At 37.2% G+C, this 16,012-nt stretch overlaps 1 protein-coding gene across 2 annotated transcripts in view; it reads right to left on the bottom strand.

Moving 5' to 3' along the window:
* LOC124168860 (mucin-5AC) overlaps window positions 1-16,012 on the bottom strand; it is a 184,061-nt gene that overhangs the window by 48,946 nt on the left and 119,103 nt on the right. For both annotated transcript variants that reach the window (XM_046547218.1, XM_046547219.1), the window contains exon 2: window positions 1,466-1,592. In XM_046547218.1, coding sequence (XP_046403174.1) covers window positions 1,466-1,592 — 127 coding nt within the window. The remainder of the gene's footprint in view (window positions 1-1,465; window positions 1,593-16,012) is intronic.

The raw sequence follows: 16,012 nt of genomic DNA, 5'->3' as shown, positions 1-16,012 counted from the left end.
GAAATAGCACTGATAGCGCTTCTGTAACAATATGCTTCAGATATTACTGCGTTTTCATTAGAATGGTTTTCTTCATGTTTGAAACTATCCAGAACGTGCCAAGACAGGTTATTTTTTTCAAGATCTCTTAGTTACCATACAAATGTATTTTTTATTTTAGAAGGTATTTAAAATACTATTATGAAGTTTTTTTTTCAAATAACCAAGTCAAGGTATTTCGTATTTGAATTTAAAATACATTTGGAGTGGTATTTTGCATTTCAAATTCTCCTCGGCCTATATTTTGCCTAGCCCTTGCTATAACAAGCACGTAGCCTCTAGTTCAAGTAAAAGCTTCGTAACGATCTCCGTTTTCTCGTAGCATTTTTTGACGGATCACGTCGATTTTATTTGTATTATATTTAGATCAAGAAATAAATCATTCCGTGCCGGCTTCCACATAGATTGAGCTAAGTTCTAACAACACGCATCTCAAAAATAGCAGCTTTTCAGGAGAGAAAAAAACGATATGCTTTTTACTTGTACAATGAAATTAAAAACCAAAAGTTCATAAAACTGAAAAAGAAGCTTTTTTTTGCTTGCAAACAGTTGCTTTTTTGCTTGTATTTTATTTAAAAAAATGTTATTACACTTTGTTTAAGATACTTCAAACCGGACGACTTTGAGGTAGGTGTTGTTAGAACTTCGCTATCAATATGCTTACCGCGTATTCCAAGTGCGATCTGATGTGTGAATGGGACTTCTAAAGGCCTTAAGGATGATATGCGAGAAAGAGGAATAAGAAAAATACATAAAATGGAAAATATATAATTACAGTGTAATTCTTCCAATGCGTTAGTATTACATCCAATCCATCGAGTGTAAGTCAAACATAATTAAATACTTTACATCCGTCATGATATTGTTTCCGTGGGGTATTCATCATGACAATGCAATAGCTGAAATTGATCAATGTTTATCTCCATCTACAGAAAATTAACATACTTTTTCTGATTAGTAATCATCGCTGCTGCGATGCCCTAGTAATACAATCAATCAAGATGATGAAAATATCAAATATGTGTAGGTTTTACATTAGTATGAAAACGTGGAGAAGGATTATACTGTAATTATAGATTTCCCATTTTAATGTCTTTTTTCCTGTATCTCATTTTTTCCTTTCATTGATAATAAACGAGTTTTTTTAGATCAAGTATAAACTTTTATATTATGAAAAGTTTCTAAAAGTTTTAACCCGTTTATCAAATAAATAAACCAAATTAAGTATTAAATGAAGAACTTTGACGAAGGATAAAATTGTTTACTTATGCTTCGCCTGAATTCTATATATTTTTTGTGCATTTAAATTCTATTTTTGAAAATTAAATAGTATTTTTTATAGAAATTTTTTTTCAAGAGAATCTTCAGATGACTTCTCGAGGTCAGTTGACGGCTCTGCTAGGGACGGATTACAATGGATACTCACGTGACGTGGAGTTCTTCCTCGTGGCGGCTTCGGTTGGTTGCACCATCGTGGACGCGGCGAACAGGATGATTGCCAAAAGGCATCCAGGGAGTGCACTTGGCGTCATCATCCCCGAGGGGGACGCCATCTGTGAATGGAGAGAAAAGGTCAGGTTAATACTAATGCTCTTTTTCTCATATCCATGGGTGGTGGGGATATCCATGAAAATGTCAACTTTTTTTCTGGAATTAAAATTTAGGCTGGAAATATTGATATCTTGATAAGTCAAAAGCTAAATGAATGAATTTTATGAAATCAGTATTTGAAACATTATTCAGAGCCTTATTAAAAGTTTTCAAATTATACTTCGAATCACTTAGTTTTGAAGGCAATTAAAATCATTACACTTAGGAGGTTGGCCTTGGCAGTAATTCCGTCACATGTTAATTTTGGGCATATTTAGAAGGTATTTCGATAATTAATTTTGTTTCTCTATATGAACATCACCTTTATAGATGTTTTCTGATCTTGCATAGCCAGAAGTTTTGCAATTTTTGGGTATTTTACAATTTTATCGAAATATCAAATTACATAGTTTCCTCAAAAGGTAATTCCGTCACAAATGGAATTGCCCTAGACTAAAAGATACTACTATGAATAGGCTATTAACAACATGGAATTTTTTTTTCTTTGCCTTTATTTGACCCATGACCACCCAGAAAACTTTCTGTTAGCGGTTGTGAAAATAAAAGAGAAGAAATACGTTGCCACGAAAAGGCTAATAGGAAAGAGGAATGGAGAGCTGCGTCAAACCCATTTATATTTGTTGACTAACGATGATAATAATGATTTTCGTAAGTAATTCCAATGGACATTCACTTCCTGACGTGCTATTTCACATGCTTTCATTATTTGTACGATGCTTGGGCACATCTTATTGTACTATTGAAAAATTGGCTGTAACAAGATGTAGGAGAAAGTGCTTTGTGCCTGTCGTAGGGAATACCTGAAAATTATGATTCGTTTTAAGTGCCAAATTTATCTAAGGATTCCTTGGCCACCCACATATACGCCTCTGATTTAACAGTTTGAGGATTCCCAACAATTATAAATAATACACAAAAACCTTTGCCGAAGAAAATACCACCGCAGTCTGCTCAATATTAAAGGAGAAGTCTTTCAGATTTAGAAAAAGAAAGATAAGAAATACGTTCATAAAAGCAAAACAATAAGTTAATATGATTCACGTAAGTTCTCGGGTTAACATACCCCAAGGGTAATAATGATCTTGGCGATATCATCCCCTCAATAATGCTAACATTCTATGAGATCAAGGTTGAAAAGAAAAAAAAACACTGTCGCCGATTTTAGTGCTGTTTTATTGTAAATGACGTTATTTTACTAGAATTACAACGTTTACTACCACTTCAGTTATTTATTTAAGGTCCGATGTACAGCCAGAGATGCAAAAAAAATCAGTCAGTAACACTCCAGGCCACAGAACGATGGAAATATTCGATTTAAAAGTCACATTCATAATTTTAAACTCGGTTCACAATGCTCGAAAATTACGGGAGTTGATTTGCCCGAGGGCACATCAAGAGAGCAAGATCCAGATTTTCTTCTTAAACAAGACCTACCGGAAACATTCTTTTCAAGAGTAACATTCATGCAAGTCACAATAGAATCAGTAACACTCCAGGCCACAGAACGAATGAAATTATACACTCGTCATGACACCATATGAACTTGGTGCAACGAGAAATTTTAAACACTACATAGAGACTGCAAACGTCATATTAAGAGACTCGGTGCATTTAAGAGTCGATTTATAGCGGATAAAAATTAAACTCTCTCTATTTTTACACACAATATTCGAGTTGAAAGTCATTCATAAATTAAAACTCGTTTCACAATGCTCGAAAATTACGGGAAAGGATTTGCTCGAGGGCCCCTTCAGAACAGGATCATGATTTTTTTCTTAAACAAGACCTACCGGAAACACATTCTTTCGAAGAGTAACACTCACGCAAGTCACAACAAATTGCAAAGCGGACAATGAAAGCGCACCCTTATCGGATTTCACATCACAGAAGACGACTTTCCACCTCGATTACGCTTTCTTTGCTTAAAACCCGAGATTTTTCTTTCTTTGTTTACCGTCTGGGAGCGCCTTAAGAGGTGAAAGTAATCTTAGTTCCAAGGGGAAAATGACACTAACCGTGGGTTCAAGGGTCTTTTTATTATTATTTTTCGGAGAAGATCCCCTTGGACTGCCGCGAAGCTTTAAAGGAGTTGAAAGAATTTTTTAATGACATAGGCACACGACAGCGTGATTCAAAAGAAATACTTTTCACATAGCATGTTTCACTATCATTGACTTCATCCATCGAGGGTAAAAAGAAAAATAACAGTATGGAAAATATGGATGATTCAAACCTTTAATTTTTAAGTCAACACTAATAACAGCGAAGAATGTTTAAGATTAAATAGATCGACCTTGTAAGTGAAGAGGAAGTGCCAAGAAGAATGGGAGAAAAGAGAAGACTTCTTAAAACCTTAAGAAGAAGACGGGACAAATATGTCGTCCACATCGTAAGGCATAATGGCCTGATGAAGACGATCGTTAAAGGACAGGTGGGCAGGAAGAAGGGCAAGGGACAGACCCGAATGAGTTACATATGACAGGTTATTATCTGATGGAGATAATGATCTGGAAGAGATATCATGGATATGTCACTATGACAATGCTTGCAGATGGGAACGCGGAATGAAGAGCGGCACCAAAAGAATATATTGCTGACTTAAAAAGGGGACTTATCATAGACATAATTGCCGATCCCAGCGCCGTTTTCGTGTGACTTACAATATTTGACATGAATTACGGAATTTACCACCACTTCAGCAATCTAATTCAGTTAAGGTTTAATTAGATGAAAAACATATCCACTGCCTACGTACCTGAAATAAATTAATAACTAAAAAAATTATCCGGTGTGGAACATAAGTTTATTATTATCATCATGGGTTAATTTCACCAGGATTAATTTCTGGGAGGGTTGGTCACAAGCAAGGCCGGATCGAAGATTTGTCCTGGGGGGCACAAGGATATTTCGTAATAAAAAACGAACGCTATGATAACAGCACCGTATTAAAAATCTTGCCGATTTTTGAAGAGTAAATGGGGGCACGTGCCTCCCCCCTAAATTCACCTTTGATTATCATGATTCTTAAGGTATAAAGAACGATAGATTAGTTTTGCTGGTTTTTTAAACGACACACATATTCTGGTATTTATCAAGACATATTTTAATATTATCATTAGTCATCAATTCGAGGATTGGTTTGAAGAAGCACTCCACTTCGCTCTCCTATCTGTTAAGCTTTTTACATTCACGTATTTATTTTGTCTTGCATCCTCAATAACCTGTCCTTTGCCATGCATTCGGGGTCGTTCTTCGCCTTTTTTCTCATCCACCTGTCCTTCAACGATTGCCTTCATCAGGTCATCATGCCCAGGGGCGCAGCTAGGAATTAAGGCTGGGGGGGGGGGGGGGGAGTTAGGTGCTACTAATATCGGGGTGTGTGGGGGGTATGGAATACCCACCAGGATAGGCGGTAGGTGCGAGATTAGTAAATTGCGGAATTTTAAGATAAATGGTTCAAAATTGTGAGTTTTACAGCTTCCTGAGGGATATTTTATTAATTCTTACACTATTATATTAGCAATATCAATCAGTTAAGTAAATGGATTAAATTTGAAATTTCCCTGGGCTCTGGGGGGGGGGCTTTTCCCCCAAAACCCCCCTCGATGCGCCACTGATCATGCCAGCCAGTTGTGGGCCGATTGAGTCGTCCTGTCTCCTCCTTAAAGCTTTTAGAAGTCTTCTCTTTTCTCCGAATTTTCTTGCTCTTCCTCATTGCTCACTCGGTCGATCTATTTTTTCTTCATCATTCTCGGGTGGCACCATTTCGAATGCTCCCACTCTTGATTTCTCTGCTGCTGCCAACGTCCAAGGTTCGCTTCCGTGGAGAAATATGGTCCCTATGAAGCATTTGATGCATAATTTCCTTACTTCTATGCATGTTGTTCATGTTTTCAACTGTAAGTAGATAATTCTTATTGTAGAATGCCGTCGCCTCCTATGCTACTCTACTTACGATTCCTTTCTTGCTTTTTCCAACGTTAGTTCCCAAACATCATCATCAACTGGTTTTCTGCCTTTTATTAGGAGGTATCAAGCACCAAAGTTCTCTCCACCTTCTCCTGTCCTTTGCCTACTTCTTGGTTTCCTAATTCCTTCCATTTAACCTCACCTCAGGATAAAAAATCGTCGGTTTTCTTCCTCCTCTTCTGAGGTGAGGTTAAGCCCTCGGTTTTCCTCTTCCTCTTCTGACATTTCTTCTTCCTTTTCTCTTTTCTTCTTCCACTGTTCCCTCGACTGCTGTATTTAAAATCCCCTTCCCTCTTAGAATATTCCAGATCCAATTCCTCTTTCTCTTTAGCATGGTTCTCAATAATGTCCTTTCCTCCCCAACTCTTTCCAGCACCCCCTCATTACTCACTTTATCCACCCACTTCACACTCCCCAGCCTTCTCCACGACCACATCTCAAATGCGTTAATTCTATCGCAAGCTAAATACATGGGGTAAATGCATGTCGGTGCATTTTTTGCAGAGTTCGTCAAACTTTATCCATGTTTATGCTGCGGATGGTATTAACATAAAGGTAACAGACGAAGTGAAGTAGCTAAGAGTTACGATAACCTCGAACCTCTCGTGGGGAACACATATAAGGAATATTTTCGGCATAGCCTAGAAGAAATTAGAATTCGCAAAGCGAATTGTTTCGGATGAGAAAGTAAAAGAAAGGTGCTATTCCGCACTCGTCCGAACGCACCTTAAATATGCAGCGAGCGTATGGGATCCGTTGCAGAAAGACTTTATCCGCGAACTGAATAAAATACAAAGGAAGGCTGCGCGGTTCGTCAAAAACTGCTACGGGGGTACATACAGCGTTATCCAGATGTTAAGCGAATTAGGCTGGGAGCCGCTGGAGACTCGGAGGCTGCGCGCTAGGCTTAGAGTTTTTGAGCAATTGAGAATGGATATCTTTAAGAGCGACACCTAGAACATAATATTAGAGCCCCACTATATTTCCAGGTCCGATAGAAGTATAAATTAAGAGAGATATTTAGCCGAACGGATAGATATGCGAATTCCTTTTTCCCCCGGACCATAAAGGACTCTAATAAATGCCTGTCGTAATTTCGTTAGAGCATTTGCTTGTTATGTGTAAATGGCTGGTCTCCGAACACCCTCTGCCACACGCCCTTTCAGCGGCATACGGGGTAGTATGTAGATTTAGATCCTATCTCTTCTTCCCAAGGACAACATTTTGCGTAAATACAATACAACACACCATACACAGCATTTCCTTTCTTCTGTCGACTTCTCCACTGTTGTAAGCATCCATACCGCGTTTCCAAGTAAACGTACGCTCCATACGTAGGATCTGATGAATTGTTTCGTTACTTCTTTAAATTTATTCCCAGAAATTCATTATGATACAGATTTTCTGTACACTTATTTTAATTTCGGACGTCGACGTTCGTCGTCCATGATAGCAAAACACTTAATAATAGAATACGCGAAGAGTATCTGTCTTGATCCATGCAGTTGCGAACTTGCTCCCCTAAATGTGGATGGGAACATAAAGGACAATAGCCCCTGGTCTGTCCATGGGGACCTGTCGTGCCCTGCCATCTATGGGAAAGGAAGACAAGCAGAGGATATTTCTCACGCGCTATCCTTCAGCACATCATCGCACCTTTTTCCCACGCATTCCCAAGAACGTCTCAAGCCGTCAACTTTCGGCTTTAAACTCCTCCACTCGCTTGCTCCGTGTGTTTACATAAATTAGAGAGATAAGAAAGGAAAAAATATCAACGGGATATGATATTGCGTCCTTTCTCAGCATTCTCTCTCGGCCACATTCAACGGGACTCGGTGGGAAATTTGGATTACGCAGACCGCCCTCCACGGAGGCTACACTCTCACTCATTCCAATTCGCATTTCTGCACACCGAGCTGCTAATGAAAGGGTAGCCAAGCTAAGCAGGCTCTTGAGAAGGTTCTGCCACAATTGGATAATTTAAAATCAAGTGTAAATCGTATTAAAAAAATATGATTCCGCCGATGGGAACCATGTAAAAAAATGAAATGGGGTAGAGCCGAACTTAATGAACTAAATAAGTTTTCCTTCATTAAATTTACGAACAGAAATGAAAGAAATAAAAATTTATATTTAAGTTACACTTTCAACTCTATTATTTCACATTACTCTCAACTTTAGTACATACAGAGATCCACCTAGACATTGAAAAATTCCCAATTACAATGAAGATAAAGATTCAAAACGACATTCATCTTGAATTATGACTTCGCTAATGGGATCCGTGCAAAAAAAAAATTAAAAATATGATATGGCCTAAAAACGAGCTCAAAGAATTAATCTATAGCAAATTTACGAACATAAATGATACAAATAATATTTTATGCAGAATCTGAGTTTTTCCCGGCGTATGCTCTGCAGGAATATTTTATGCTCCGATTACATTCTCAACCCGATCCTTTCAGATTGCCGTCAACTTAAGCATATTCTGTGATCCCTCTGAGCACTGAAAAATTCCCAATTACAATTCAGATTAAGAATCAAAATGACTTTTATTTATGACTTCGCCGATGGGATCCATGCAATAAAAAAATTAAAAATATGACAAGGCCTAAAACTGATATAAATGTATCAACTTCGAGCGAATTTACGAATAGAGATGTAAGAAATAATACTTTATGCTTAAATTACATTTTCAACCCGATCCTTTCAGATTACTTTCAACTTTGGGATGCACAGCGATACTTCTAATTGTAAGCATAGATAGATTCGGTTTTACAGTATAGATAAGGTGAGGCCAAAAATCGACTTGGATTTGAGTGGCCACATGAGCCAGTGACAGTACAGATAAAGAATTAAAATTGCAAAGATTTCGATTTATGATTTCACTACGAATATATATCTCACCTATGGGATCCATACAAAAAAATTAAAAATACAGTTCGGCCTATAGAACCAAACTAAGCGTGGTAACTTCCAGTAAATTTACGTATAGAGATGAACAAATAGTAATTTATATTTGAGTAACATTTTCAGCCTGATCATCTCAGATTTTTTTTCAATTTTGGCATATCCATTGATCCCTTTACATGGGCGTACCCAGCGAGGGGCAGGGGGGGTGCAGCTGCCCTCTCCAGAGGCAAAAATCGCAAAAGTCTTTAGGCAAAATCAGTACTGAATTGAAAAGAAAATATTCAACAAATTTTCTTTAAACCCACGAAAAATGATATGTATTAGTATAAGGTATGTAACTCGAGCACTGAAATAATTTTTTTCAAGGAAATAATATCATAAAATAATAAAGCGCTATTATAATTTTCATAAAATTTTGATTTCATTCACCTTTTCCATGCTAAAATGTAACAACTTGGCTTGCCCTGCCACCCCTAGTTATGATTCTGGGTACGCCCTTGTCCCTGTATGCCTTTTAAGTTTCCTAATTTGGATTTACAGCTATAAAAGGTAGTAGGACAGAAAAGTGCAGTACAAATAGAGATGTAAGAAATAATACTTTATGCTTAAATTACATTTTCAATTTCATTTTTTTACATGATTCCCATCGGCGGGATCATAACTTTTTATAAAATTTACACTTAATTTTAAATTATCCTGTTCTGGCAGAACCTTCTCAAGAGTCTGATTAGCTCGTCTACCCTTTCATTAGCAACTCAGTTTGCAGAAATGCCAATAGGGTAGTTTCCTTCATCAAAGAAAACAAAATGCATTGATTGATATTCGTTACCCACCATTAGTGTATTCATAATATACAAATTATTTGGTTTTAGAAATCCCGGTTTAAATGAATGGCAATGGTCAATTTTATCCTCATTTGAAAAAGGCCAGATTGGCGCCCATGCGATTCCACTCCACGTGACGTCACAGGGACCTAGTTTCTATACGAGTAGATAGGAGTTTTACATCGTCTGAGATTACCAATGCATGCATGAGGAACAGAGCTCAGGGAAAGGTCTCTTAATAATCACCTATTAAAACTGCCTTTGGTCGGAAAGTTTCCTTCGTTTGATAAGGTATTAATAATCCTTATTTAAGCCAAGCGCTACCAGCTAGCATTGTACTCTGCTACCTGCTAGCAGCCTGCGTCGTATCAGCGCTCAAGCCTCGCCTCAAGGTCACCTCACAGAGAGGCAGCGGGAAGCAGATAACGACGTCACGCGGAGTTTTTTTTCCCGGCATTCATACTTACCCGTCGCGTTTTCGCGCGCTTGAACATTTTCAAATTTCGTTTAATTGCGAAAAATAGATATCGTCATTCGAAAATCTAAGAGCGTGAAATGCGTACTCCAGGAGTAATAATCTTTCGATTTAGGCAATAAAAAAATAATAGGAAACCACCCTATCGGAATGAGTGAAAGTGTAGCCTCCGTGGAGGGCGGTCTGCGTAATCCAAGTGCAAAAAAGGGCAATGTATGTAACTCTTCTCTGAACTTTTCTTTAAACTTACATAACCATCCCCCCATAAACACAAATGAGAATACGTAAGAAAAAAATCAGACAATTTAAACCCTACCTGATTGCAGGATTGTTTGTGTGTGCCAGGGTGTGTTTTTTCGCTTAACCGGAGGCTATGATGTCGGTCAAAAATGCTGTGCATACGCATTACATTCATTGAAAGAGGAAATGTATTCCTCGTTGAAATATCCCAGGATACAACAGATAGCACTCTCATTTAACTACCGCTAAAAAGAACGAGAGAAAAATTTATCACGTGGTCTCGTGAGAATCAAAGGAAATCTTGCCGACGGAAGTAACGTGTGAGGAATGTCGGCATAACTTTCATTTTTAACCGTCTCGCTATTTTAATGGGCCTCGAGGCTTGAGTCTCACGTGGTTTTTAAATGTAGAGGAAGGTATTATTGTTTACCAGCACTGACATAAAATATCAGCGGATAGGAAGGTATTAATTCCATTGGAATTTGAGTTTTTACCGTCGTATAGTGTGAAGGAATAATTATTGAATTTCCCACCGGGCGTTGTTTTGGGCAGGGGCGCAGCTAGGAATTAAGGCTAGGGGGGGTTTCAGGCGCAAGTGATACTGGGGTGTCTGGGGGTACGGCATACCTGCCAGGGTAAGCGGGAGGTGCGAGGACCCTCCGCCAGAAAAAAAAAAAGATATTTATCTTATCTTATATAAAAATGGTGAGTTTTACGGCCTTCTGAGGGATATTTTTATTGATCCTTACACTATTCCATAAGTAATATTAATCCAAATAAATAAAATAGATTAAACTTAAAAAAATGACTTAGCTCTGAGGGGGGGAGTTTTATCCTCCAAACCCCCCCCCTCGCTGCGCCACTGGTTTTGGGTAACTGGTCCCAATATCTCGAAGGCTGAGTCTGCCATCGTCTTCAAGGGTGGAATGTGGAGCCAAGTTCTTGTCGGTATTCATACTCTCGAGAGAAAAACGGCTGACAGAACACGAAAGATCAAACGCTTGTTCCACCCACTGAATTCAGCGGTATATGAGCATTGCCCGGACTTCGGCCTTAGAATGAATGCCAAAAACACAAAGGTTCTATACCGCATGGACAATTATTTGGATCGAATCGTCAAAGTAGCGATGCGACTAGACTTAGAAGAGAAGAACGCCAATCGAGACAAAGGCTCCCAGCTAAGCAATACGTGGAAGAGCATAATCAGCCAGTACATACGAAAATTACAGCTATCGAGGAAAAAGCAATCAGGGCCCACCTATACGGCACTCAAAGAGTATGAATATCGACAAGAGTTTGGCTCTATATTCTACCCCTGAAGATGATGGTAAACTCAGCCGGAATAACATTGAGACCAGTCACCTAAAACCACACGCGGAGGAAAACCAGAGAATAATTTTTCAGGCATTTGTAGGATTTTTAGTCGCTAATTATGATAATTATGAGAAAGAAAATTTTAAAAGGTTATTCCTTTTGGGGCGATGACTGAACGGAATTTGAATTTTTTCCCAAAGGTTTCGATCGAAATAGTTTTGGATTGTACACAATGCAGATAAAGAACCAAAGTGACAAGGAAGTAAAAAGTGGTGATAAAATTAAAAAATAAATCGAAAAATAAAAAAAAACTCATGAAATCAGAACAGTCCGCCACCTATTCACGAAAAATATGACGCATTTATAACAAAACACACCAATTTACAAACATGAAAAAATGAATAAGGTACATTTAAAAAGCAAAATATTTCATTATCGTGGCACAAAAATTTTAACATAAAATTTTGGTTTAGAGCTTGGTAAAATGGAATATATCTGCTCATCATTCTTAGAATTATTGTGTCCTACGGAGCTTTGGCTCACGAATATAGTTCAATTATCAAGTGAAAGCAACGTTTCACCACTATTACTAGCCATTATCACGTCTTGCGTTTTAGCAGTGCAATATTGTGATTAAGATTAAAATAAAATTATTTTGATCAAGATTTGCTTTACAAACCATTTAAATGAATAAAGTTATCTTGAATCGCAATGCTTTTGGCCATTCAAAACCATTTTATTCGTGTGAATGGCTCTTCGAAGAAATCTTCTTCTTAATAATTTTATGATTGAATTGTAGAAAGGGCAGGGGAAACCCTGAATGAATGAATGGAGGTGAAAAGATTTGTCAAATTTTCAAAAATTAAAACTTATTCCTGGATTAAAAAAAACTTCATCTGACACACATTGTATAATTACTTTTGAAAGTGGTTGATGAGACAATAATAACTGTTATACCTCTAGTATATTAGAGGCACAAGCATGTATACAAAAAAAGAAGAGGAAGAAAGCTTTACTTCGAGTTGCGAGTATCATTAATATAAGGTGGTTTTTTTTCTCTTGACGTCTATATTTAATATTTTATTAGCGTATTGGAGTGTAGGTCTTGATGAATTTTATTTGCAGTATTTTAATTCCAAGCCCTGTTGAAGGTGTATAAATATACTGAATCGTTAGCAAAAAATTGCATTTAAAATTTATCAAGACATACACTCCAAGACGTTGATCAAATGCCATTGACATAATAATAATAAGATGTCTTTATTCGGGCGAAGTTGAGACTAATAAGTCCCCTCTTCCACCTAACCTTTCGATAGCGTCAATGCAAACATATTTTTTTAAAAGTGTAGATGAACATTTACAATAAAAAAGATAAACGCTATTTGTAAAATGTCAAAAAAGATAAACAAGTATATGTGAAAATTTTGTGTAAAACAATATATCTGTTTGTGGGAAAAAAACATGAGGATAAGGGTGTAGTATCCTTCAGCGAAAAAACGCACTGCAGGAAAACGCCCGCACAAGAAGGGGGGCGTGGAAAACCTGCGAAAATCTACTGAGAGAAATAAAAACGACATAGGACAAAAGTATGGCAAAGATAAGAAAGACCTAAATATTATAAGATTTTGCATCGCAGTGCCGCATTCAAACGAACGCTTCGAAATTAACAAAGAGACGAGATAATACGATAAGCTACCACGATGGCAAAAACGTTCGGGCGAGCACAATAGTTCGGCAGCTGAAGACTTCGACGGTTACGAAAATAGGAAGACTGTAATAATTGGAGGAAAAGATTTTACTCCCGTGAAGGAACGCAATAGGTTCTCAGGCCCATAATGTAATCCCGAGTGTGAGAGAAGAGGACTATGTCGCCAGCATACATGTATTCATGAGATAGAGCTCTCCCTTGCATTGCTTAACGCCGTTGATCCAATTATTCGCGAGCTGAGTCGATCCGAAAAAGAGCCGGGACTCCGCTTAACGAAAGCCGTCTTTCTCCGCTACAGGATTCGTTTGAGGAAATATTAAGACCAAGATTTGTTTGAGCTACCGTTTAAATGAACAACGGGGATGTGTATAGCCAAAAGTATTGCCATAAAAGATAATTTCGTTCATTTAAATGGTTCCTAAAACAAGTGTTGATCATATAGTAATTTAAAGATTACATTGTTAAAAACATGAAGTTAGACGTTAAACGCTGATTTCACTTGAAATTTTAACCTTATTCCTAAACCACAATTGCATTGGACTTAATAATTCTAGGATGAATGGATGGATATACTTCTGTTTACCTAGATCCACACCTAACATTTATGTTGAAAATTTTATGCCACAAGAATTGATTACTTTTCATTTTTCTGCAAGTTTTTCAAAGTGGCAATAACACTGATTTTTCATTTCAATCTCTGCATAAATTGCATGGTTCATTTTTTTTATTTCCGCCGGTTAGTCATAATTGCCTCAAATACAGCATTAAAATTGGTGCAATGCCTTAATAAATATGAATGAAAATTCTTATTTGGCCTGTGTATTTATTGCGCTGACAGTATATAAACTATAGACTGATAACCTATTAATTGATTCACTTATTCATTGATTTCACTTGAAAATTCAACTTTACTTCTGAACCACGACTCGATAGAACATAATGATCTTCTTTATCTCGTTGTTACCACACAGAAAAATTGAGACATTCCTAAAGCCTTATTAGAAGAGGGTTTGAAATTTCTGCAACTCGAAACTCAGAATTATACAGCCAGAGAATTGAGGGCTTTATGCAAGATTAACCGAAACTCTTTTTTATGTTAAGGATGGAGCTAACTTTAAAAATATATAAAGAACATTATAAGGGCCATAGTAAGGGACGCAATTCAAAACAAATATTTCTGGCGTTTTTCATTAAAAAATAAAGTCAAAATTAAAAAAGTAAAAAATCAAAATTAAGGTATGTAGAATGTGGATAATTATCATGTTAATTTATCATTCTTAGTTAATTTTACATGTTAAGTCATCTTCGATAAAAATGGAAAATTCGCTGTTCTGGTAGAACTTAGTAAATGCACTTATGGATGCGAATCAGTATCAACATTTGCAATTAACGATGAACTCATACAAGAGCGAGTCATTATGCAACGAGGTCTTCAGAGTCAGGAAAGGGTTAAGAAGGGGAGTCTAAAACGTACCTCGCCCTAATTCTCTCCAATTTCGTGACGATTATTCGTCACGTTCCTTATGGTTGATGGGCGGGAAAGGTCATCGGAGGAGGGCACGCGAAGACGAATCGCATAGTCAACCTTTCGAGTTGGTTCTGCTGTTTGCTCAATGTTATGCTATCGAGAAAGTCCATCGGGTATTTACCGGTTATTTTACAGTTTATGAAATTAGTAAGTCCTTTTAAAAAGTAATAACCAAAATCATTATTCATCATCATAATCAACACTGGTCAAAAATCTGAAGATTGGTTAGACACAGCTCTCCAATTAATTTTCCTATTAGCTAATCTTTTCACACCTACGTACATATTTGGTTTATTTTACATCCTTCTTTACAAGCTCCATACACTTTGTCCGAGGTTTTCCTTTTATTTTTTTGCAATCTACTTGTCCCTCGACGACTGTATTTATTGAGTCATGATGTTTCAAGATATGACCTATATGGTTTTATCGTCCTCTTATCAAAGTTTTCGTGAGGAAAAGCCATATAATTCCCCAAATAAACGGAGCAAGAACGTTTTATCCCTTACTTCTTCCATGAATGGTTGGAGTGGACGTAATGATGGTGGATATGTAATAAAATGCTCCATTTGTATTCTGCTGAGGCATAAATGTCCTTTCTGCATTTACTTATTTTTAGAAGTTGGTTCTGCTGTTTGCCCAATGTCATGCTAGCGAGAAAACCACCATGATCCTAACGTATTTGATGGCTATTTGAAAGTTCACGAAACTACTAAGTCTTTTTAATAGCTAAGGTTACGAATCCATTAGATGATATTGAATTCAACCATTCCAATATTGGCCCGAAGTTAAGAAGCCGATTCGCACTCTTTCCTCTTATGTTGGACAAGGCTTCATTGATAACATGGAGGGTTACGGGATAGTCAAGTCAAGGCAATAAAGTAACATTTTCAAACCAACCCCATTCGATTCCTTTCAATTTAAGTGTATTTGGCGACAGTTGCAAACAATACAAAAATCAACTTGAAGAACCTGGAACACAATTGCCATATTATACATCAAATAAACGTGGCAAGAACGTTTTACTCTTTATTGCTTTCATGAATGGCCAGGGTGGACGTTATGATGGTGGATATGGAATAAGAAGTTCCAAGTGTAGTCTGCTGAGGAATAAATTTTATTAGTGTATTGACTGATTGTTTGGCAGCTGATGACAATTTAAAGGGCTTTTTATAATTCAGAACCCGAATGTAAAATTTATTATTATTAAAGTATTCTATCGATTAAGATAGAGGTTTGCATGGAGTTTTTAAGAAATATTCTGGCAGTCTCTCCTCCCTTCATGGACTTCCCTCTTCAATTACCAGTAAGGTCTACGGCCTTTCATTTTATGTATAAATCTTTTTCTCTTCCGTCCTCTCCCTCGTTTATCTAACATTCTACGCTCTAGCACT

This window comes from Ischnura elegans, chromosome 12 (assembly GCF_921293095.1).
Source record: "Ischnura elegans chromosome 12, ioIscEleg1.1, whole genome shotgun sequence".
Taxonomy (NCBI): Eukaryota; Metazoa; Arthropoda; class Insecta; order Odonata; family Coenagrionidae; genus Ischnura; species Ischnura elegans.
The sequence above is the reverse complement of the archived record's forward strand: the minus strand, read 5'-3'. Positions and strand labels throughout refer to the sequence as shown.